General features: G+C 61.1%; 1 protein-coding gene across 4 annotated transcripts in view; it reads right to left on the bottom strand.

Moving 5' to 3' along the window:
• Positions 1 to 350: 350 nt before the first annotated feature.
• The window catches only part of PTGIS (prostaglandin I2 synthase), a 36,528-nt gene continuing 13,890 nt past the window's right edge, over positions 351 to 22,988 (bottom strand). For all 4 annotated transcript variants that reach the window (XM_062204340.1, XM_062204338.1, XM_062204341.1 and 1 more), the window contains 6 exons: positions 20,216 to 20,367; positions 15,855 to 16,036; positions 8,688 to 8,847; positions 6,719 to 6,900; positions 5,387 to 5,538; positions 351 to 2,935 (listed from right to left, as the gene is read on the bottom strand). In XM_062204340.1, the coding sequence (XP_062060324.1) occupies positions 2,791 to 2,935; positions 5,387 to 5,538; positions 6,719 to 6,900; positions 8,688 to 8,847; positions 15,855 to 16,036; positions 20,216 to 20,367 (973 nt within the window). In that variant the 3' untranslated portion in view covers positions 351 to 2,790. The remainder of the gene's footprint in view (positions 2,936 to 5,386; positions 5,539 to 6,718; positions 6,901 to 8,687; positions 8,848 to 15,854; positions 16,037 to 20,215; positions 20,368 to 22,988) is intronic.

Raw genomic sequence — 22,988 nt, forward strand, 5'->3', positions numbered from 1 at the left:
GAGGGCGGACGGAGCCTGTCCCAGGAAGCTGGAAGAGCTCTGGTCTGGTGTCCCTGCAGCCCGAGGCCCCGTGGGCACCCAGGAGGATCCTGGGCAGAGATGCCTGCATGTGCACGTCCACCTGCTGCTTCCTAGCCACGTGGTCTTGGGCCGGCCACGTCCCCCCTCGGACCCTCAGCTTCTTCCTCTGCACAACTGGGATTCCAGCGTATGCCTCGGCGGGTGGCTGCAGGTCCAACTGTGAGAGGTGCGTCTGAGAGGCCCTGGACGGAGCTGGGCACTCAGTAGGTGCCCTGTGCCCTGGTTCCCAGGAGCTGACCCCTGCACAGAAATCACACACAGAGGCAGGTCCACAAACAAGGCTGGTTTAATCGATTTCAGCACGTTTCCATTTGTCAGTGTTCTATGAAAATAGAACTCTTTATTACAATAGCAAAGCTTAACAATGGCTGCTGCTCAGGGGGCGTGGAGTTTACACAAGAAAATCCATCAGAAGCAATGACCCTCAGGAAAGGGGCGGGTAGGATGTCACCAGCTCCTGGGGTGGCCCCCTGGGGGAGGAGATGGCCCTGGTGGCCCCTCTAGGGAGCAGCCTGCCCCTCTTTCTGTCCTTTCCTCCCCTTGGGGATGGTCAAAGACAAAGACTCAGGGAGACGCTGGCATGGCACCTGCTCGCTGTGCAGCTGAGAAGAGACAGCCGGCAGGCGCTGGGCCTCGGCCCCAGCAGATTCTGTTCACAGCTAGTGAGACGTGCTGTCCACTTCCAAGTGACGCAAAAAGCTCCCCTTTTAAACAAATTTATTCTTAATTTTCAAAGGTGAATCTGTCTATAGGAGACTATTAAGTAAAAACAATACAAAATGTAACCCTTGATACTGTAATGATGACCGTGGTAAGGGGACACTGCGTGAGGTCTTCCTAACAAGCGCCCACCGTCTCGGGATTCTCACAGCGGTGACAAAGGGACACGGTAACATCCAGGCCGCCTCCCCGTGGGTCACTCCCTTCTGATCGTGGCTCTCTGAGCAGGTGCCACCTGTGAAGGGAGTCGGCCCTGCGGGAGCGCAGGTGCAACTCCAGTCTCAGTGGGCGAGAGCCCCGGTCTGCCCGGGGCCTTCCGCACCACACCGGGGTCGCAGCCCCGCAGCGATGCCTGCCCACTTTCTTCCTGCGCTTTGAAGCCACGGGGCGGCAGCTGCGGGTTGCCATGGAAACCGGCTCCAGCCTCCCACAGGAGACTGCCAGCTCTGATTGCCTGCAGAGTGAAGAGGCAGGCGGCAGCAGGGTCACCCAGGCGTGGAGATGGGTTTCCCTGGGGATATCCGGCCTCCTGCCAATCACGGTGTCTGCCTGGGAACACGGGGGGGGGGGGGTGCCTAGCCCCCACGGCCAGACGTGGCCCTGGAGAGCAGCTATGCGTGTATCTGCATCTTGTGGGCTGCAGCCGCCCTGGGAAGCACACGGCTCTGTCAGCTGTCCTGTGCTGTAGAACGGCCACCCTCTGCCCCCACTGCCGCCCCTGGGGCCCAAGGGATGCAGAACGGCCCACCCAGCATTCGCTCCTGCGACAAGAGACTGCGTCCCACTGGCTTATGAGCTGTGTGACCCGGGCACTTCACCTCTCTGAGCCGGTCTTCGCATCTGCAGAGTGGGCACAGCCACCGTCTCCCCACAGACGTGGGGCCGGGGGTGCACACACAGTGCCAACTGTGCCTGTGGCAGGCACTGAAAGGGTACCCCGAAGCAGGTCCCAATCTTACTAACAAGACCTACCATCCGAATCAAGGCTTGCAGGTTTTTTTCTCCTTTAAGTTGCTTGTTTTTTTTTTAAGATTTATTTAGTTATTATTTGAGAGGCAGAGGCAGAGAAAGAGAGAGGTCTTCCATCTGCTGGTTCACTCCTCGATTGGCCACAATAGCCAGAGCTAGGCCAATCCGAAGCCAGGAGCTTCTTCCAGGTCTCCCACGACGGTGTGGGGGCCCAAGCACTTGGGCCATCTTCTACTGCTTTCCCAGGCCACAGCAGAGAGCTGGATTGGAAGTGGAGCAGCTGGGACTTGAACCGGCGCCGATATGGGATGCCAGCACCGCAGGCGGCGGCTTTACCCACTACGCCACAGCGCCGACCCCTAAGCTGCATGTTTTCTAAAGCCGAGGCAAAGGCAAGTGTGCATCTGATCTGTTCCGAGTGGTGCACCCAGGCTGGGATGAGCTTGGCTGGCTCCCTTCACCTCCTACAACGGCACCTCTGAGTCAGCACCGAGCCTCAAATGCAGAAGCAGAGAGCACGTGCCCCCCACAAGCTCCGGCCAGCAGCCATACGTGGCCACGGGGGCCCAGCGTGGCCCAGTCTTCAAGTGCCCAAGAGAAGGGACGTTTGGAATTCAAGTCTCCCAAAGATGATTCGAAGACGACAACAAAGGCAACTGTTTCTTGCACAAAGCAGACGGGGCTGTGGCCACAGCTGGCGCCCCCTGCAGGAGGCCTGAGGCCTGCACCCCTCTTCTGGCCTGGCCAGCCTCTCGAAGCCGTGACCTGCTGGGTGTCGGGGGCCTGGCGGTGAGGACTTCCCGCGCCAGCTTTTGTGGCCACCACAGGTGAGAGGAGCAAGCGGGGAGCAGCAGGCGCCAGGTGTGAACGCCTACCCCGCGTCCCCTCTCTTTCCTCCCCTGGGCGGAGCCTCCTCGGAGAAAAGCAGGAACGTGGTGGGCGACACCTGCGCTCGCCCGGTGCCGCCAGCCAGGTGGGAGGTGGGGCCGGCCGGTGGGCGGTGGGCACGTCTTGGGGATCTCAGGGCCGGAGGCGGAGGCGCACCTGCACATCGCGCTCCGGCTGCATGAGGCCGAAGCCGTACCTGCTGAGGTCGAACTCGGGCAGCTCGGCGCCAGCGTCCAGCAGCTCCAGGTCGAAGTGCAGCAGCACCAGGGACACAAATCTGCAGAGAGACGGTGGTGTCAGCCGCGCGGAGCGCAGGGGGTGGGCTCGCGCCGCTCCCCACCCCCCCGGCTGACCTGAGAGCCAGGCGCCCTTGCTCTGCTGCCCGCCCACCCGTGAGCGCCCAGAAGTTGGGACTCAGGGGCCCCCGAGTCTCTGCAGGGAACGAAGAAGCCCCCACCCCGTCTCACGGGCGCCGCAGGGTGGGCGGCAGCTCTGCCGCAGAGACCCATCGTCCTTGCTACAGCAGCGTGGCTGGCCAGTGTAGACTCTCCCAGGCCCCTCTGCCCGTGCTCAGCCCCGCTTCCTCCAGCTCCCAGAAGCCTGACTGTCCTTGCCCACGGGGTCTTTGTGAAGTGAGAACCAGGCCCCGCTCTCTCCAGACCTCGGTGAGACCCTGCACACAGCAGCCTCCCCCGAACAAGCGCGCTCCACTGCCACCTTCAGGCACCACCAGTGCCTGCTGCCTGGCCCGTGCTGCCGCCCGCTCTGTCCTGGCCTGTTCCTGCCTCTGCCAGTGTCCCTGCGGGTAGGGGTGCGGCTGTCACGGTGTCTCAGCAGTGTCCTGGCCCGCGGCCTAGTGAGGACTGAGCACACCCGGGGTGGGGGTGGGAGGATCCTTCACTCATCCTGGAGGAGGGAGGAAGAGGACGATGGGCACGCAGTGAGTTTCCCTCTGGACAAGGGATCTGGGCGGGGCCACATCTGGGCACTCGGACCTCACCAAGTTCCTTCCTGGCTCTAGGACTTGGCTCCCCTACCGGCACACAGCGGGGGAGGAGGGGGAGTCCCTTCCGGATTTGAAGAGCGAGTGTGTACAGTGTGGGGGCCCAGGGCCCACACCTGGCTTTGAATCCTGCACCTCCACGTCCCAGGGGACAGGCCATGCAGATGAGCCGGTGTGTCCAGGCTCAGTTATAAGCAGACACCCACCGAGCACGGAGGTCAGGGGAGTAAGGGAGATCCCGTAACGGATCGAAACCCTGGTGGCGAGCACTCAGGATCCACACTGGCTCCTTATCTGACCGAAGCCTTGACGGGGTGGGAGAGACAGCCTGAGCTCCTGCGCTTGTCCCTACACGTGGCTCTGGGGCAGCACCTGAGCGTGACGGGCATTGCACGTTTGCTCACTTGTGATTTCATTTCTCCTGAAGCGGGAGGTGATGCACCGCTCTCCGCAGTGAACCCAGCCGCGCGGAAGCCCGTAACCGGTCCACGCCACGCGCACAGCCGCCAGCCACCACGTCTCTCCGCAGCCGGCGTCGCTGCTTCAGAACCACTTATCGTGTGGGAAACTGCACGACCGTTCTTTATCTCTTCTTGCGGTTTCTGGGTGCTAAGCCCGGCCTCCTCTCTGCCATAACCCCTGGGGTTCTGACTGCATGCTGTCACGTGCCAAGGTCAATCTCAGGAACGTGTGTGAAGCCTGACAGCAGACGCGAGACCCAACTGCACTGTACTGTCCATTTTACTGTTGGGAAAACTGAGGCCTAAAGGTATTGTAAGGTGCCCATGCACTTAACATAATGCCTGCACGCGAATAATAACGATAACTGGGGAGGGCACTGCGGCGTAGTAGGCTAAGCCTCTGCCTGTGGTGTCAGCATCCCATATGGGCGCCGGTTCAAGTCCCGGCTGCTCCAATTCTGATCCAGCTCTCTGCTATGGCCTGGGGAATCAGTGGAGGATGGTCCAAGTCCTTGGGCCCCTGCACCCACATGGGAGACCTGGAAGAAGCTCCTGGCTCCTGGCTTCAGATTGGCCCAGCTCCGGCTGTTGCAGCCATCTGGGGAGTGAACCAGTGGATGGAAGACCTTTCTGTCTCTCCTATTTGTAACTCTGCCTCTCAAACAAATAAATAAAATCTAAAAATAATAATGATAATTAGGATAAAAGCTCACTTGTATCAAATGCCCACTGGGAGCTGAGCAGCCAGGGGATTAAGTCCTTAGAAAGACTTATCGTGACATCCTGGGGTGTGACTAAAACCTGCACCCCCACTTTATAGCTGAGGAAGGGCTTGGCTGATGGCGGGCATGGGGTCGAGAGGGGACAGGGCCTCTGGTCCAATCTGTCCATGACCCTGAGGGCGAAGGCCCTGGGGTCCGAGGAAGAGAATGTGTGAGGCTCCCGGTTCTGCACACACGGCAACAGCTGCACGAGGCTGGCCGTGCTCAGCTGCACGGACTGTGCACGCGTGGGAGGGGCTGACCTGCCGCCAGAGCCGAGCACTGCGAAGGCAACCAGAAATCTGGCTTCTCAGGGCTCCTCGCAGTGGTCAGCTGGCACGCATTCAGCAAAACGCAAATAAACAGAGCTATGGGCAGGACGGGTCGCCCGCTGTCCTCCGAGAGCCTCGGCCCTACACCACCGCCTGGCTGAGCCTCTGGTTCTCAGTGAGGAGGAGGAGCAGCCCCGCCCGGCCGGCCCCCGGCCCCCCCGGCGCACGCACTGCTTGATGCTGTTGGTGGCGAAGGTCCGGCCCAGGCACTGGTTGTGCCCCGCTCCCCAAGGCATGCTGTAATTCTTCAGTCGTTTTCCGTCCTTGTAGAAGTCCTTCTTCTCTGAGCCGTCAGCGTTCAGGAACCGGTTGTACTTAAATACCTGAAACGGCAGAGGGGTGGTTTTTCGGGCACCCCGGGAACTGCATGGGAGCGTGGCTCACGGCCTTGCTTACACGAGGGGCGCGCCCAGGCAGTGCGGAGGCCACCCGAGAGCCGCGCAGACAGCCACAGGTCGTGAGTGCCACAGGAAAGCATTCCTGGGACCGGCTGGGGAGTGACAGACGCAAGCTCGGAAGAGTTCGTGTTGTATGGTCCTGAACTCCCGTGGGAGCGTGCTGTGTGTGTCTGGAAAGGCAGAGACAATCTAGAGGACACCCTCTACACCAGGCTTCGGAAACTCTGCCAAACTGGTGAGAAAGGGGAAGAACTTTGCCGGACTGCATTTGAGCACAGGGCTGGACTAGGTAGGAACAGAGGGAAAGATGGGTGATGGACAGCGGAACGGACCAATGGATCAACTGATGATGGGTGGGCGGGTGGGTAGGTGGTGGACAGATGGATGGATGGATGAACGCCTGGGTGGACGGATGGATGGGAAGGTGAGTGGATGGATGCAGGGATGGGAGGGTGGGTGGATGGGTGGGAGGGTGGGTTTATGCATGCTGGCACAGATGGATAGATGAATGTGTTAGTAGATGGATGGATGGATGGATAGGTGGACCGGTGGATGGATGGATGGTTGGGTGGACAGGTGGATCAGTGATGGGTGAGCATCTGGTCTGGGACACAGCAGATCATAAACATCCAATGTGTCAGCAATTGTGGACGTCGCCCCATCTCAAAAGGGCAAAGTGTTGGGAAGTTAACATTTGACATCCTGGGTAAGGGAAAACCACTCGGTTATCACTTACAAAGCCCTCGGTGTGTGCCAGGCATTCTGAAGGCCTTTTCCTGACATTATCTCACTTAATCTTCCTGACAAGTCTGTGAAGCAGGTGCCATCGTCAGCTCCACATCACAGGTGAGGAAACAGACACAGAGGGGCAGAGGCAGGGGCGGGGTGGGGGCAGAGGTAGAGGCAGGGGCGGGGTGGGGGCAGAGGTAGAGGCAGGGGTGGGGCAGGGGCAGAGGCAGAGGCGGGGCAGGGGCAGGGGTGGAGGCAGAGAGAGGTAGAGGCGGGGCGGGGGCGGGGGCAGGCTGCGGCTCAGATCGGGCGGACCCCAAGGCGATGACCTTTCCCCTACACAGCCCCTAGTGTGGCCAGGCGCCCCGCCGCTTACCTCGGGGTCCGTGTAGATTTCTGGGTCCTTCTGGGGGCTCAGGAAGGGAAACAGAAGGAGGCGGTCACCACGTCGCAGGGTGAATTCCCGCCCATCGGCCATGGGCAAGGCCAGGTCCGACACGACCTCTCGGGTGATGAACGGCGCGGCCGTGAGCCTGAGGCTCTCGTTCAGCACGCTGTCTGCATGGGGTGGGGGCAGGGAAGGGTCAGCAGGCTGCCCTCGCGCCTGCTCCAGTGCCACCCCCTGCCCTCACTGCACAAAGGAAGCAGCAGCAGCTCAGAGAGGTGCATGGCTGCCCACAGTCACACAGCAAAGCTGGGACGTGATCAGAGAGGAGCATGGCTTGCCCACAGTCACACAGCAAGGCTGGGACGTGATCAGAGAGGTGCATGGCTGCCCACAGTCACACAGCAAAGCTGAGACGTGATCAGAGAGGTGCATGGCTTGCCCACAGTCACACAGCAAGGCTGGGACGTGGTCAGAGAGGTGCATGGCTGCCCACAGTCACACAGCAAAGCTGGGACGTGATCAGAGAGGTGCATGGCTGCCCACAGTCACACAGCAAAGCTGGGACGTGATCAGAGAGGTGCATGGCTGCCCACAGTCACACAGCAAAGCTGGGACGTGATCAGAGAGGTGCATGGCTGCCCACAGTCACATAGCAAAGCTGGGACGTGATCTCTGTGGTCCCTCAAAGACCCTTGAGCATGAGGGGAACTGCGTCTGACCCCCAGAGAAGCTGTGAGGGAAGGTGGGAGCCAGGGAGTCAGAGGCAGGGAGAGAGTGGGGCCACCAGCAGCAGCTATTTCTGCCTGCCCAGCGGACTCCGCTTCCGGAATGAGTCCCTGGGTCCTCCTCAGCAGACCGCACCCTCCCACTCCCGGGGGTTGGGCTTTGATCAGCCAATCAGAGCATCCCCTGAGCCCCATGATTCGTTCAGGATGGGCAAGTGACCCAAAGAGGGCCAATGAGCTGCATCCTTGGGACTCGGGGTGGGCAGGCCGTGAGAGGCACACCCTCAGAGCCAGGGCAGCTGGCCTGCAGCTGCTGGAGATGGGAACCAGACCCGTCCGAGTCCTGGTGGCGCAGTTCAAGCGCCTGGATCCACCTGTGCCTGAAGCCAGTGCCTCTGGACTTTTTGGTTACACGTCTCAATTATAGTCCCCTTTCCTCTCCAGTGCGTCCAAGTTCGCTTTACTGTCACTTGTGACCAGAAACCTCCCATGGAGACCATGAGCCCCAGGCAGCAGAGATGGGCATGGAGTTGCCGGGTCTGAAAAGAGGGGAGACTCAGAGAACGGATGGACCCCGGAGGACAGGCATCCATGGTGGGGAGGCTGTGGGGAGCCCCTGACGGCCCAGTCCCGGGGGCTGTGTTGGAGGGGTCAGGGAATGGATGGACCCCGGAGGACAGGCATCCATGGTGGGGAGGCTGTGGGGAGCCCCTGACAGCCCAGTCCCGGGGGCTGTGTCGGGGGTCAGGGAATGGGTGGACCCTGGAGGACCGGCATCCATGGTGGGGAGGCTGTGGGGAGCCCCTGACAGCCCAGTCCTGGGGGCTGTGTCAGGGGGTCAGGGAACGGATGGACCCTGGAGGACCGGCATCCATGGTGGGGAGGCTGTGGGGAGCCCCTGATGGCCCAGTCCCAGGGGCTGTGTTGGGGGGTTCAGGGAATGGATGGACCCTGGAGGATGGGCATCCATGGTGGGGAGGCTGTGGGGAGCCCCTGACGGCCCAGTCCCGGGGGCTGTGTCGGGGGTCAGGGAATGGATGGACCCCGGAGGACAGGCATCCATGGTGGGGAGGCTGTGGGGAGCCCGTGATGGCCCAGTCCCGGGGGCTGTGTCAGGGGTCAGGGAATGGATGGACCCTGGAGGACCGGCATCCATGGTGGGGAGGCTGTGGGGAGCCCGTGACGGCCCAGTCCCGGGGGCTGTGTCGAGGGGTCGGGTCGGCTCGTCTCACCCAGCACAGGCGTGTTGTCTAGAACCTTCTGCGGCAGGGCAGCCATCCGCGAGACCGGCTGCTCCAGGCCGCGCTCTAGCTCCCCGCGGACAGCAGCCAGGGCCTCGGGACTCTGGAGAAGGAAGAGCAGCAGCCAGAAGGCAGCGGGGCCCATGTTCCCCTGCAACGAGAAGGAGCCGTTACGCCATCGGGAGGGCACAGCGGACGGCTCTGAGCCACGGACATGCCCTGGCCCAGACCCAGGGCTCGGCGCCAATACAGCCTCGGGACATGGCCCAGATCTGCTCTGTGGCACCCCTGGCCTGGGCCAGTGATGGGAACAGCGTGTCAATTAAGGACAGGGCTAACCTCTGGGCAAGGTGCGCCTATCACGTAACTTCTCAGTTCTTCCTGTTAAACAGGCGGCGTGCATGCCCTCGGCCCCTGAATTTGGGTTCAGCTGTGGGCTGGCTTTGGCAGACAGGGTTGAGAGAACAGTGGTTGGGAAGTGAGCCCCTAGGAGACCTTATGTGTTTCCACCTGCCCTGGGGGGTGCCCAAGAAGCGGGCAAGAGACTCAGGGAGCAGAGCTGAGCGGCCCCAGCCCTGTGGGTTAAACCAGTGCTGACTGGTGTGTGCTGTGGAGTTTTGGGGAGCACCTGCCACGCTACAATAGCTAACTGATACAGCGTCTACAGCCTTGCTTCCAAAACCACGCTCAACGCAGTTCAGGATGCAAGACTTCCTTCCAGCTTCCCAGGTTGCAATGCTCCCTGCCCATGAAGAACGCAGTGCGGGTGACTGCTGTGTCCGTGGAAGGCAAAGCAACAGTAGTCGCTGATGCTGTGAACGCTGCTCATTTCTTGGACAAAGGTTCCGCCAAGCTTCCCAGTAGATGAGTGGTTAGAAAAGTGCCTGCAGGTTCTTCCTCTGAGGGCTGGGTCCTGGCTGAACATCCCCACCCGCATTGCAGCCCAGCTGCTCGGCACCCATCAGAGCGCACGTGGTTTGGAATGGTAACTAGCCTCGGTGCGGGAGCAGGCTTTTGTCTACCAGAAGCGAGTGTCCCGTCCAGCGTGAGAGTGGAGCCTGGCATTGTCGCTAAATGTGTTCACACAGCCATTCTGCCGCTGACCTAACTGCACGTGGGCGGAAGGACACAGCTGCCTGTGTCATATCCGCAGGGCTGGGGTAAAGCCAAACTCAGGAAACAGCGTCCACGGCCATCGACAGGAGATCAGTGAGATCAAAGAGCTCACGGGAGGATGACCCAGGGCCGGCTAAAGTAGCAGCACTTGTGTCCTGGGAGGGGGCTGTTGCTCAGATGCGGCCAGCAAGCGGCAGGACAGGGGCTCAGCGGGCTGCTGCTGGGCTTCATTTACAAAGGAGTGAGGACCCGGCTGAGTTCTAGGCTCCCGGCTCCTGGCTTCGGCCTGGCCCAGCCCTGGCTGTTGTGAGCATTCGGGGAGTAAACCAGCAGGTGGAAGATCTCTCTGTGTCTTTCAAATAAAATGAAAACAAATCAACAAGAATTACAGAGGAGTACATATGAGGATGCACGGAGCACTTGGCCAGGGGCCCAGGAGACTGCTGACTGCGGCTGCCTCCAGGCCAGGAGCTGGGAGGACGGGAGAGAGAAGGACCTGGAAACTGACTTTCGTGCGCAGTTACCTTTTGTGCTTTCATTTAATATTTATTTATTTGAAAGTCAGAGTTAGAGAGAGAGAGGGAGAAACAGATCTTCCATCGTCTGGTTCACTACCCAAATGGCCACAATGACTGGAGTTGGACCAGGCCAAAGCCAGGAGCTTCATCCAGGTCTCCCACGTGGGTGCAGGGGCCCGAGGACGTGGGCCATCTCCTGCTGCTTTCCCAGGCCACAGCAGGGAGCTGGATCAGAAGCGGAGCAGCTGGGACCCGAACCAGCACCCACTGCAGGCAGAGGCTTTACCAGCTACACCAAAACGCTGACCCCCACACTCCTCTGCCAGGAACGGGGAGAAGCTTCCTGACCCGTGTCCCTTTAGGGAAGGGCAGGCCTCCCAACAGCCTGGGACGTGGGCCCAGAGATCCCTGGGCTGAAACCAAGCAGAGCTGGGTTCAAATCCCGGTTCCCCACTTCCTGTGACTCTAGAACAGTCATTCCCCACCGAGTCTCTGGACCCTCTGTGGCCACTGGGCCTGGACACGCGTGACCCACACTCACAGGACACAGAGGAGGTGCTCCAAGGTGGTCCCCTCCCCCACTGGGCCCTCTCTGGGGGCCCCTCCAGCACTCAGGCCCCCTGGACAGCAAGGTCGCATGCTGTCACTCAAAGCTCCAGGGGAATGTGGGTGAGGACTACTTCAGCCTTGGAGTAGCTCTGCCCCGAGGCCCTTTCCTCTCTGCCTGGATGGTCAGAAGGGCGCCCCAGACGCCGGATTCTGTCCCAGTTGCCCCTCTTCCAGGCCAGCTCTCTGCTGTGGCCCGGGAGTGCAGTGGAGGATGGCCCAAGTGCTTGGGCCCTGCACCCCATGGGAGACCAGGAGAAGCACCTGGCTCCTGGCTTTGGATCAGCGCGGTGCGCCGGCCGCAGCGGCCATTGGAGGGTGAACCAACAGCAAAGGAAGACCTTTCTCTCTGTCTCTCTCTCTCACTGTCCACTCTGCCTGTCAAGAAGGGTGCTCCCGAGCAGCAGCGGGACCCTCAGACACTCGGTTGTCTCTGCAGGAGGAAGCTATGGCTACGGCTGTGACCGACACAGCCTTCCGCCTGACTGCACCGACGGCTGTGTGAACGCACGACCTCAACATGACCTGACTCTGCCGCCCTAGAGGCAGAGCTCTCTGCTGCGGGCTTTGGCTCAGTCTATCCTGGAAGACATTGGCCACCTGACGTCACCCCCTACAGCAGCCTAAATCCAGGACCCCAGCCGTCCTCTGTTCTACCTTTTCTATGAGTGGCCACGGCTGACCTCCAGGGGGCGCTCGACACATGCCAGGCTTGGTGACCCAGGGGTACCACCACAGGGTCAGTCAGTGGGGGTGGGGGGCAGCTGCTGCCCTCCCCTGCCCAGCACTCACTCCCTGGCCTGTGTGTGACAGCAGCCGCTCGCCAGGGAGCACAAGAGCCACCTCCCTTCCTAAGTCCACACGCATGGCCTGGAGCGCACTCCTTCCCTCCAGACTTCAAGTGTGGAGGGGCGCTGCGGGGTCCACTGTGGGGACAAGCCCTCCTCCACCGGGCGGGCTGAGGGCCTGAGCCGCTGGGGAAGCCTCTGCGGATGAAGAGGAACCACAGGAGATCACAGATCGCTTTGCTTTTGTTAGCTCAGGGGAATAAAGAAACCCTGATTTTAAGGACGGGGTCTGGACACAGGCTCATCGATCAAAGCAAATGCAGATGAGGGGGGCGGGGTCGAGCCTTTTACTCTCCTTCCAGCTGTGAGCTGTTTTAAAACACAAAGTCTGTTTAAAACGAGGCGGCATCCCGGGCTGGATTCTGGAGAAAGAAGACATTGGTGGGGAGACTGAGTGCGTAGCGACTCAGTGAATGGTATCGCACAGCACTCATCTCTCAGCCCTGATAACTGCACGGTGGTGACGTCACATGAGGGAAAGCTGGCTGCACTGCCTGCACTGTCCTTGTCACTCTTCTAGAACCGAAGATGATTTTGAAATAAAATGTTTTGGGGAAAGGAAAAAAAAAAAAAAGGTCAGCCAGTGCAATGCATCCTTCTCACGCCCACTTTACCGACAGTGCTACCGAAGCCCAGGGAAGAGACTGTTCCAGGCCGCCGGGCAGCGGCAGAGCTGGGATCCCACCCCCATGGCCTGATGCTCCGCCCCCCCGGCGCTGGGCCTCAGAGCCCTGGTTCAGCTGAGCTGCAGGCAGACGCAGGGGCTCCTGCAGCTCCCCCGGCCCCCACCCAGGCCTACCCAGGACTTCCCCAGGCCGTGAGGACGTGATCCACACTGATGGCCAAGGCAGGTGGGAGGGAAGGGAATGACAGGTGACCACAGGGCCCAGGGAGCCAGCAGTCGATGACAGCCGATGGCACTGGCGCTGGCACAGCCGGCTCAGCAGGCCGCCTGCCGCTTGGCAGCCCAGGGCTACAGGGAAGCCCGTCCTCGGTGGGCCTTCATCCACGGCCCCTCTGCCTCTCAGCCCACCTCCCCACTACGTCTCAGAGCCGCCTCTGCCCCCTCCCGGACCTCAGCTCTCGCCCGCAGGGTCCTCCTCCTGCACCCTCCACCACCTCCGTCTGTCCTCAGAGGCACTGTTTGCTCTGTGGGATGCTCGGCCCGGGGCAGCGCTCTGCAGCTTTGTCCCTGCCATCACCTCCGATCTGACAGCAGCCATCCTAGGAGCAGCCGCTGGCACGCGCTGCCCTCCTGGTCCCTGGGGACATTCTCTGCGCCCAGCCTCCTGGCTGCCCCCCCCACCCCGCGCCTGCCTCACCAGCTCCCCCACATCGCCACGGGGAGCCCTGGGGCTTTCTCTCCTCCACCCCGCCCTGTCATCCTCTCCGGCGGCGGTCTCTCCACTGGCAAGTCCCAAAGCTCCGCCCCAGCCTGGCCCCCAACCCTGACAGCCTTCTCCAAGGGCCCCTCCAGGCTGGCAGGCTGGCCCCTTCCACCTCCTCCCTCCCCCGCCCACTCCGCCCTTGCTGTCGCTCGGGCCGAGGCCCGGAGCCCTCCTCGTGGGCAGTCTCCCTCAGGAGCCCTCCAACGGCAAACGCTGGCGGCTCTACCCTGAAATAAGCCGAGTCCAAACACGCACCTGCCCTCTGCCAGCTCCCTGGCCGGCACCCTCCCCTCCTGCCTGGGTGTGCAGGGGCCGCCTCCACGCCCCCCCCCCCCCACTGCAGCCTACAGCCCAGTACTGACTTGTTCCCAGAACTGGCCCTCGGAAGAGTGAGACAGGCCGTGTGTTTCCTCTGCTAAGAGCCCACAGAGGGCACCGGCCTCGCCCAGAGTGGAAGCCAGAGCCCCCTCCCCTCCACCACGGCTGGCCTAAAGGGCCTGCGTGGCCTGGACCTGCTACATTCCACTCACCCCACCTAAGGGCCGCTGCACCTGCTACGTGCCCCACCCCCCCCTTCCTCTGAGTCTCTGTCCAGTGAGGCCTTCCTGGCCTCCGCGATGTCCCACGGCCCCTCCTCCCTGCCCTCTGCTAGTCCCCTGCCCTGCCCCACGTGAGTGCCCCCGAGAGCTGTCAGATGCATCCTTGTGTATCGTCTGCCTTCTCCCACCAGAGAGCCAACTCCCTAGGGCCAGGGGCTTCTGTCCTGCTCACTGCTATGTCCCCAGCCTCTAGAACAGAGCCAGGCACACAGTAGGGCCTTGTAAATGTTGGTGGACTACACTACTGGGCAGCGTCGTGGCCGGGCGCAGGTCCAGGCTGTGCGCGCCTCGCTCCCTTTCATCCTTGTCAGCGTGCTGTCAGGGCCACGTCCATTTTACAGAGGGGTAAATGGAGGCACTGCCGGCTTAGGGCAGTGACCTGCCAGGAGGGGGCAAAGGCAGAACTCAAAGGCAGGCAGGTGGGGCACAGGGTCTGCCCGAGACCCCTGCGCACACGGGACCCACCCTGCTCCCCGGACCTGACTCTCAGGGGCTTTCTACCCACCTGAATTTTGGATGCGGCCAGCGAGGCAACCACAGAGGACATCCTGTCCCAACCCCTGTCACAGGCCATTCCCGCCTCTTCCTGCCACTCAACCTTCCGGGCTGGCACTGACTCTACCGACAGAGGTCACTTCCACAGCGGGCTCTGGGGACACTCTGGAGCTCAGTCATCCCCACCCCTACATATGTCACCAGGCGCTGGGGGGCCAAGGCCAGCGAGATGCGGCCCCACCCCTCGCTGCCTCCACCTGCAGGGACAGCTACCAGCTCTGAGGGAAACTGAAGTGGGCTGCTCGTCATGACCAGGGCCCAACCAGCCTGTGCAGCCCCAGGGCCCTGGCCAGCAGGAGGGGCTCAGGGCTCGGAGCGGGGGATCCAGGCCTGGGAAGGCTGCCCCCTCCTCTCACTCCAGTAGCCGCTCCTTCTACAAACCCATCGTCCTTGCCGCCCCGACGTTCCCAAAATCTTCCTGCTCCCTCACGCCCTCCATGGCCACCCCCGATCCTGGACCCCCGTGTCCTCACCAGCGCCCCTGCTTCTGCCCTGGCCCTCCTCGGCTCAGGACTTGCCCCAGGTTCCTGCCTCCCCCAGAGGAAACCGCAGGTCCTCCGTGATGGGAACCCGGTCTAGACACTCGCTCAGCTCCAGTCACACTCCCACCTGGCATGCTCCGTCCACCCCCTGGCCTTTGCTCTGTCCCCACATCTCCCCCAGCTCCCCAGGTCCAGCTCAGAGAGGCCTCCTGGCCCCTGGCTAGAGCTGACCCCAGGGTCTCTCTGCTCACAGCCCCGTTTTCCATCCTGCACATCAGCACCTCCACCCCCTCCTGTCTGCTCCCCTCCAGGCCGCCCCGATTCCACGGCTGAAGCGCGAGCAACGCAAAACAGGGCCTTTGCGGCCCAGGCCAAGTCCTCAGCGGAACTCCTCAGCGCCTCCTGAGCCACAGTCTGTGCATCTCGAAGCGTCCAAGTCGGAAAAGACAATGACGGGCACAGAACTGTGCCAGCTTGAAGCGAGCGGAAGAGGCTCAATGAGTAGATGCAACACGTGACCCTGGGCAGTAGGCTGAGCCCAGACGGGCCACAAGAGGACCTTACTGGGACAAATGGCAAAGTGGAGTGACGGCTGTGAATGTGGGTTAATTATCCTGATATTGATTCTTGCCCTGTGGTCGCAAAAGGGGACGTTCTCGCTCCTGGGAGACGCCCACAGAAGAGACGGAACATAAAGAGCAGGGGAGCCTGCTACGGATCCCTGGTGATTCCACAAAATCCCCCCGCAGGAGGCAGGGGGGAAGCTAACGGCAGCAAATGTTTACAACCGCAGACCCCGGGGGAGCCGAGAGTGGACTTCGACACTGACATTACTCCAAATGGAAAACAAAGCCTAGTGAACAAATGATGGTGTTCCTGGGATAGATGGTGCTGGGGTGGGGCGCACACAGCCATCTCACCTCCCCATCAACACGTACACACACACGCCAGTCACGGGCACACCTGCCCGTGTACACATGTCTGTTCACACATGTGCCTGATAGCACACCCATGCCCACACACTCCCACTGCACACCCGTGCCCACCTGCGTGGCCCAGAGCTGCAGCACCAGGGCCCGAGCCTGCATCTCCTCTGACACACCCATCTCCTGCAGGTGCAGCAGGTAGCTCTCCAGCCAGCTGCTCCGGTGGGCTCGGGTGGCGAGCCTGGTGGGGGACAGCAGCTTCCACAGGCGACTTTTGACGCTGCACGCGAGGTCCTTATCCCCTGCAGAGACAAAGTCTTAGATCCAACCCCAGCCTGCAGCCACCTAACCCTGACCTTGAAGTCAGGGGTGCTTTGGCTGTCACTCCACGGGAGTGCCAGCCTCTGTGGCTGAGAGGCCATGGTTCCAGGCCCCGCTGGCTGGGAATTCCAACAGTGAGTCCTTTAGATGCAAACCTACTTACTATGTCCCATCCAGCAGAAAGGAGCTGGGGCCCTGGCCCCTGACAGCAGGCGCCTTGTCTGTTTTGTTGACCTCTCTGTCCCCAGTTCTGGACCCATAACAGGTGCTCAACAAATATGCATTCGATGACTGTGGTTTCTTAACGTAGCAGAGAAAGAAACAATGAACGCAGACAACACCCCCCTTCCAGGTGTGACCCCCAGATCAGACTGAGAGACGCCTCAGGCAGCCCTAACGGGGGCAGGCGTTTGCATGGGGGTTAAGATGGCCCCTGGGAAGCCTGCATCCACACAGGAGTGCCTGGGCTCCAGCCGTGTTCTGCTCGATTCCAGCGTCCTGCTGAGACGCACCCTGGAAGGCAGCAGGTGACGGCCCATGGGGCAGGGTCAGCCCGGCCCAGCCCCAGTCACTGTGGACACTTGGGGAGTGAACCAGAGGAGGTACTCTCTCTGAGTCAGTTTACAATCAGCACCTGCAGGTGCAGCAATGTGGAAGCCACCTCAGCTGGCGCAGTTCTGGGCGCCTGCAGGTGTCCAGAGGTGAGGAGGCCCCAGGCATCCCCGGAGGTCTGACCTCACATTGCAACCGTGAGCACTGCTGTACACACAGCTTCCCGGGACGACTAACACCACGCAGGACCACTTGTCACTTCAGCTCTGCGTACAGGAGGCGACCAGGAGAGGGGAGCAGACCCCTCCCCACCATGCTGCATGGGCTTGGCTGAGCCTTGCCCATCGCTGGCCCCCAGTCTCCCCTCCGTCAGACAGGGTCTAGGTTTGAGGACTCCCAGTTCTTCCTTGGAAATCGCTTTAGACCCCCGTAGACATGGGTCTTTAAAGTCATGCTGGGGCGGCACCTGGTGCAGCAGTTAACACAGCCCACATCGGAGTGCCTGGGTTCAACACCCGGATCTACGCTCGATTCAGCTCCCTGCCCTGCACCCTGGGCGGCTCTGCCCTCCATTCAGCTCCCTGCCCTGCACCCTGGGAGGCAGCAGGCGAGGGCTCAAGTAGCTGAGTCCCTGCCTCCCATGTAGAATACCTTGATTGAGTTGCAGGCTCCTGGCTTTGTCTGGCCCCGCCCTGACTGTTGTGAGAAGTGAACCAGCAGCCAGGGGTGCTTTGTCTCTGTCTCTTATGTCTTTGTTCCTTTGCATTTCAAATAACTTGAATAAATAAAAATTTAAAGACATAAAATCTTGTGCTTTACCTTTTTAAATAAGATTGACCTTTTCCCAAAAATTTGTATACTTATTTTTGCTTTTGTTTGAAAGACAGAGATAGGTGGAGAGAGATCTTCCATCTACTGGTTACTCCTCAAATGCCCACAACCCGGGTTGGGCCAGGCTGAAGCCGGGAGTCTGGAGCTCAACCTGGGTCTCCCAGTGGTGGCAGGGGCCCAGGGACCGGTGCCACCATTCGCTCCCTCCACGGCTGCGCGTTAGCAGGAAGCTGGAATCAGCAGCGGAGCTGAGACTCAAACTCTGATACAGCGAGCAGGTGGCCCAACGACAGCTGCCACACTCGACACCTGCTCTGTTTCATCTTCAAAATGCAGCAGAGTCTTGCATCAGATCCCGATATAAGAATGCCTCTTCAGGGCCGGCGCTGCAGCACAGCGGGTTAAAGCCCCGGCCTGCAGTGCCGGCATCCCATATGGGTGCCAGTTCAAGTCCCGGCTGCTCCTCTTCCGATCCCGCTCTCTGCTATGGCCTGGGAAAGCAGTGAAGATGGCCCAGGTCCTTGGGCCCCTGCATCCGCATGGGGAACCTGGAAGAAGCTCCTGGCTCCTGGCTTCAGATGGGCACAGCTCTGGCTGTTGCGGCCAACTGGGGAGTGAACCAGCAGATGGAAGACCTCTCTCTCCCTCTCTCTCCCCCGCCCTTTGTAACTCTTTCAAATAAATAAATAAATCTTAAAAAAAAAAATGCCTCTTCCTCTAAACAACAATCAAATGAGACGCCCAGAAAGAGGCCCCACGCCTACCGCGGGGTGGAGATCTGGTTAACTGCCCCCCCAACCCGCTCCCCGCTTTCTGAGAAGCGCCAGGCTCAATGGTCTAAGGCCCGCAGAGGGCCCATTCTCTTGAAAATATATTTGTGGTTTCTAAAACGGAGGAGGAATCAACAACGCGTGCACACGGTCGATAAGGAAAAGAAGCTGTAAGAGTTCCAATGGAAAACACTGTCAGAAGTAGGCTTCTCTCCACCCGCCCCAACCTTCCCAAGGCAAAAGCCCATCCACCCCCCACAGTGTACAACCACGTGGCCGGCGGGGTTAAGACGCAGTCTGCACCTTGCTCTGTCCCAGCTCGGATGTCGTCCCATCCAGCACATTCCATTCTGTTTCTCAGCCGCATAGTTTGCCTTTATATGGAAGCACAATGTGTCTGATAATCCCTCCTGGTGGCCATTTAAGTCTCTTCTAGCACTGCTATTACCAGCAACGAGACACCGAGTACCTCTGTGTACCTGCTCACACGAGCCGGCCAACAGCCTGGGAATGCAAGGGTGCGATCTGAGGAACGTGTGTTCTCCATTTCATTAGGTTCTGCCGGATTCCGCTTCCAAAGATGCAGCCCAGCTTGGCCCAACGTGGCCAACTTGGTCACTAGGCTGCCGACCCCAAGAAACTAAAACTCTGTCCCTCGACATCGCCACCTGCTGCCCATACTGGGAATCACAGGCATCCTATACCTACGGGATGGGGAGGGAGTGGGGGAAGTGAGGGGGCTCCCAGGAGGATGGAGGCTCCCCTGGGGCATCTGAACCCAGGAAAGGCTAACCGAGAAACCCGATCTTCCCTAGAGAAGCAGTCAGCGCTGGGACACAGCAGGTGTGTTACATGCACAGGATTTTCCAAAGTTTTCTGTTCGGCCGGCTCTGCCACCTGCCAGATGTGTCTATGACAAATGGCTTCACCTCTCTGAGTCTCGGTTTACTTATCAGCAAAATGGGCACAGTCAAACCAACCTTCCAGCAAGGAGGGCAGGACTCCTTAAGATACTGAGTTGTCTCTAGAAGGATGACAGGGACAGGGACAGACAGCTCACAAGGAGGAAATGTAAACGGCTACTGAAAGCAGGGCGGTTCCACTACTGCAGTCGGCGAGAGCCATGGAAAGCCGAGGCCCCCTGCTTCCCGTCGGGTTGGCAAGGATTTAGAGGCTGGGAGTGTGTTGACGAGGTTGTACATCATAACAGTTAAGTCGCCAGCCTCTGCCCATCAGATTGGCAAGCAAACAGAAAGACGGGTACCATCTGGTGCGGCACGCAGACTGCTCTGGTTTGGGGAGGCGTAGGGATCACTCAGGGGCAAAGGCCAACAGAAAATCCGTGTGTGGCCTTTGACCCTCTCTCTTCCAGGGAACTGTCAGAGAGAAATAAACTCAGCAGGTGGCAGAAGAGATACAAGTACAATGCAATAACAGCAACAGAAAAGGGCAAAGAAGCAATGGAACAGGATGGCTTACCAAACACCAGCAACCCCTCCCAAGGGCTGGGAAGAGAGCTACATTGGTACACTAATTACAGTTCCTCCTACTCTGTGGCCTCTTTAATTGCTTGAGTTCCTTTTATTATTGATTTTCTGGGGTTTGCCAGGTACAGTATCTGATCATCTACAAACAGGGATGGTTTTATTTCTTCACCCATTCTTACCTCTGTAATTGATTTCTCTTGTCTAATTGCACAAGCTAATATCCCTAAGAGCTTTTTATTAACCAAGGAGAGTGTACAGCTATGTGGTGAGGTTAAAAAAAAAAAATGCTGCTGTGTGTCTGCACGCACACACACACACACACACACACGGTTCTCACGTCCCACTCCACTGGGCTGCTCCATCCAGGACCCAGCCCCACTCTAAGTCCCGTTTCCCTAGGGGTGGGGATCTTCCTTCATCCCAGGGCATCAGGTGGGTCCTCCCTCCAGTGTCGCCTCTACTCCTTCCCCCGGGTCCTTCCGTCAGCCCCGCCAGCCCCAGGGCCCTGCTGGGTGCCCACCTGCCGACAGGGTGCCGCGAGCCAGTTTGGGGAGCAGCAGGTCGAGCTGGCGGAAGGTGTGGAAGACGTCGGCCGAGTGGACACGGTCCTGCGCCTGGCTCTGCTGGGTGTGTGGCGACGCCTCAACTCCGTACAGAGTAAGGTAGCCGGCCCTGGGGACAGCATCAGAAGATCAGAGTCCCCCTTGGACACAGCCAGACCCTCACGAGGGCCTAAGCGCTTCTTCATTCATTCCCCCGAGGACCACCTGCCATTATTCCCGCAGATGCCAAGGGCTGTTCTGGGCACGGGCAGTCAGCAGGAGGGAGACGGACAAGAGAACTGGGTTGCGGGAGCAAGGTGTCAGCTGGGGCCGAGTGGCACAGACATCAGGACTGGGGTGGGTGGCATGATGTCAGATGCATGACAAGGGAGGGGTCAAAGCTGGGGGGAAGAGGGAGGGGTCGAGGCAGAGCCAACAGCAAGTGGCTGAGACACAGCCTTGGAAACACAATGGCTGGCAGCCATCAACTGCTGCCTTCCCAGGCTTGAGCGGGAAGGCGGGACTCAAACCAGCACTGTGCTATGGGATGCAGCGTTGCAGGCTGCGGCTTAACCCACCGTGCCACAACGCCAGCCCCGTCGTCTTCCGATGTTAAGGCCTTCGTTAAGGAGCGCGAGGCTCTGAAGAGCAGTGAGAAGGCTGGGGCGGCTGGGGCTGAGTGTGCAAGGGGCACTGACCGGGACAGGAGACACCTGTCTCTCAGAGGGACTCAGGTCAGCCTCCTGGAGGAGACGGGGTCTGGGCTGAGCCCCTCAGCATGAGCAGGGGTGGGGGGAGGTGTTCAGGCACAGGGCACAGCCTGTGCAAAGGCCCGGGGCTGGGGCAGCACCCGCGGCCTGGTCAGACTTCAGTGTCGTCATCGGTGCTGGAGCTGGGTGGCCTGGGCGTGGTCAGCGGCTCCGCCATGCAGGGCAGGCACAGGAGTGCTCAGAGGAAACACGGTCAACACTTCTCAATGCCCCAGAAGCCCAGCCCGGGGCCAGCCCCACTGGCCTCGATCTAGGGAGGGAAACTGCAGGTGTTGGGAGGGGCAGGGCCTCCCCAGAGAGTCCACAGGAGCTGTACCCCCACCCATTGCCCCCCACCTCCCCAATCAGGGAGCTCCCAGGAGTCGGGAGAGGGAGGAGGCAGGAACGGGGGGTGGGGCTCAGGGAGGCCCGTCCGGTCCCCACGCTGGCCCTCAGTGCACCTTCCCGCATGAAGGAGCGGGTGGCAGCCAGGGAGGCGGACGAACCAGGCTGGATGCTGTGCAGGGGAATGGAGGGCAAGTGGGCTGCAAGGCCGGAGGACCGAGGGTCCAGAGGCCAAGGGCGCGTGGACCAGGGGCCGGTGGACTGATGGTCTGGAGGCCAAGGGTGAGTGGGCTGCAGGGACAGTGGACTGAGGGTCTGGAGGCCAAGGGTGTGTGGACCAGGGGCCAGTGGACTGAGGCCAAGGACAAGTGGGCTGCGGTGCCAGTGGACTGAGGGTCCTTAGTCCAAGGGTGGGTGGACCAGGGACCGGTGGACCACAGGGCCGGTGGACTGAGGGTCCGGAGGCCAAGGGTGGGTGGACCAGGGACCGGTGGACCAAGGTTCTGGAGGCCAAGGGCGAGTGGACCACAGGGCCGGTGGACTGAGGATCTGGAGGCCAAAGGCGTGTGGACCAGGGGCGCGTGGGTGGTCGAGCCATCACCCCAAGAACTCGGAGCTTAGAGAGAACGGCTGGGCAGTCAGAGCCCTCCAGGCCCCAGCCCTGAACCCCGCCTCCCCTCAGCGCCCCGCACACACCACAGTGTCGGGGAGCTCAGCCTGCTCACCTCACAGAGAAGCCCCGGCCCTCACAGAGCTGGCAGACGCGGCTCCTCGGGGGTCTCCCCCCACCCCAGCCCGGCCCGAGGGGACCCCTCCCCGGCTCCCCACCCCCCGCAGCAGCCACCGTGGCTGCAGCCCCTGAGCCAGCTTCAGTGCACCAGGGGTTGCCCTGGCGGACGGCGCCTTACAAAGCCTGAACCGAACCGACACCCAGACCCTGGGGACCCACACTGAACCCTGCCGCCCACTCCTCTCAGGCGCGCCCCGCCCCGCACACGACCACGCCCCGCCCCCGCCCCGCCCCGCTCACACAGCCACGCCCCCAACAGGGCCACGCCCCTGCGCAGAGCCACTCACTCGGCCACACCCACGTACAGCCACGCCCCGTGCACGTAGGCACGCCCCCGTCATCAGCCACGCCCCCAGCTCTGCCGCCCCGCCCGCGGCTGCTCTTCCTAGCGCGGGGCCCCCTTCCCCCTTCCCCGTACAGGTTTCTGCCGAGAAGCAGCCAAGGAAAAACCGACCAATAAGGCTCCGGGGCCACGCGGCTCCGCACCGTGGGAGGGAAGGCCCCTGGGCTCCACGGATCGCGCGTGGCCCGCAGGCGGCGCCCGGCACCCGCAGGAAACGCGGAGAGGCGGCAACCGCGCCCCTGGGCGGCAAGGGGCCGGTGGGCAGCAGCGGAGCGGACCTGGGGCTCCCGGGAGCCGGGGCCTGCAAGGCAAGGCCTGGAAGGCTAAGCCGCGCCCTGGGCTGGGCTGCGTGCGCCTGCGCCCCTGCGTCCTGCTCACCCAGCGCCGAAGGCGGGGGCTGCCAAGCCGGCCCAGGCCCCACAGACACGGGTGCGGGTCAGCAGGTATCAGCCTGACGCCCCGGTGCTGCACCTGCGCCACCCCTGACTCCCATTGGGTCCTCACAGGCGCATGAGGCGGCCGCA

The sequence above is a fragment of the Lepus europaeus genome, chromosome 10 (genome assembly GCF_033115175.1).
Source record: "Lepus europaeus isolate LE1 chromosome 10, mLepTim1.pri, whole genome shotgun sequence".
Classification (NCBI taxonomy): Eukaryota; Metazoa; Chordata; class Mammalia; order Lagomorpha; family Leporidae; genus Lepus; species Lepus europaeus.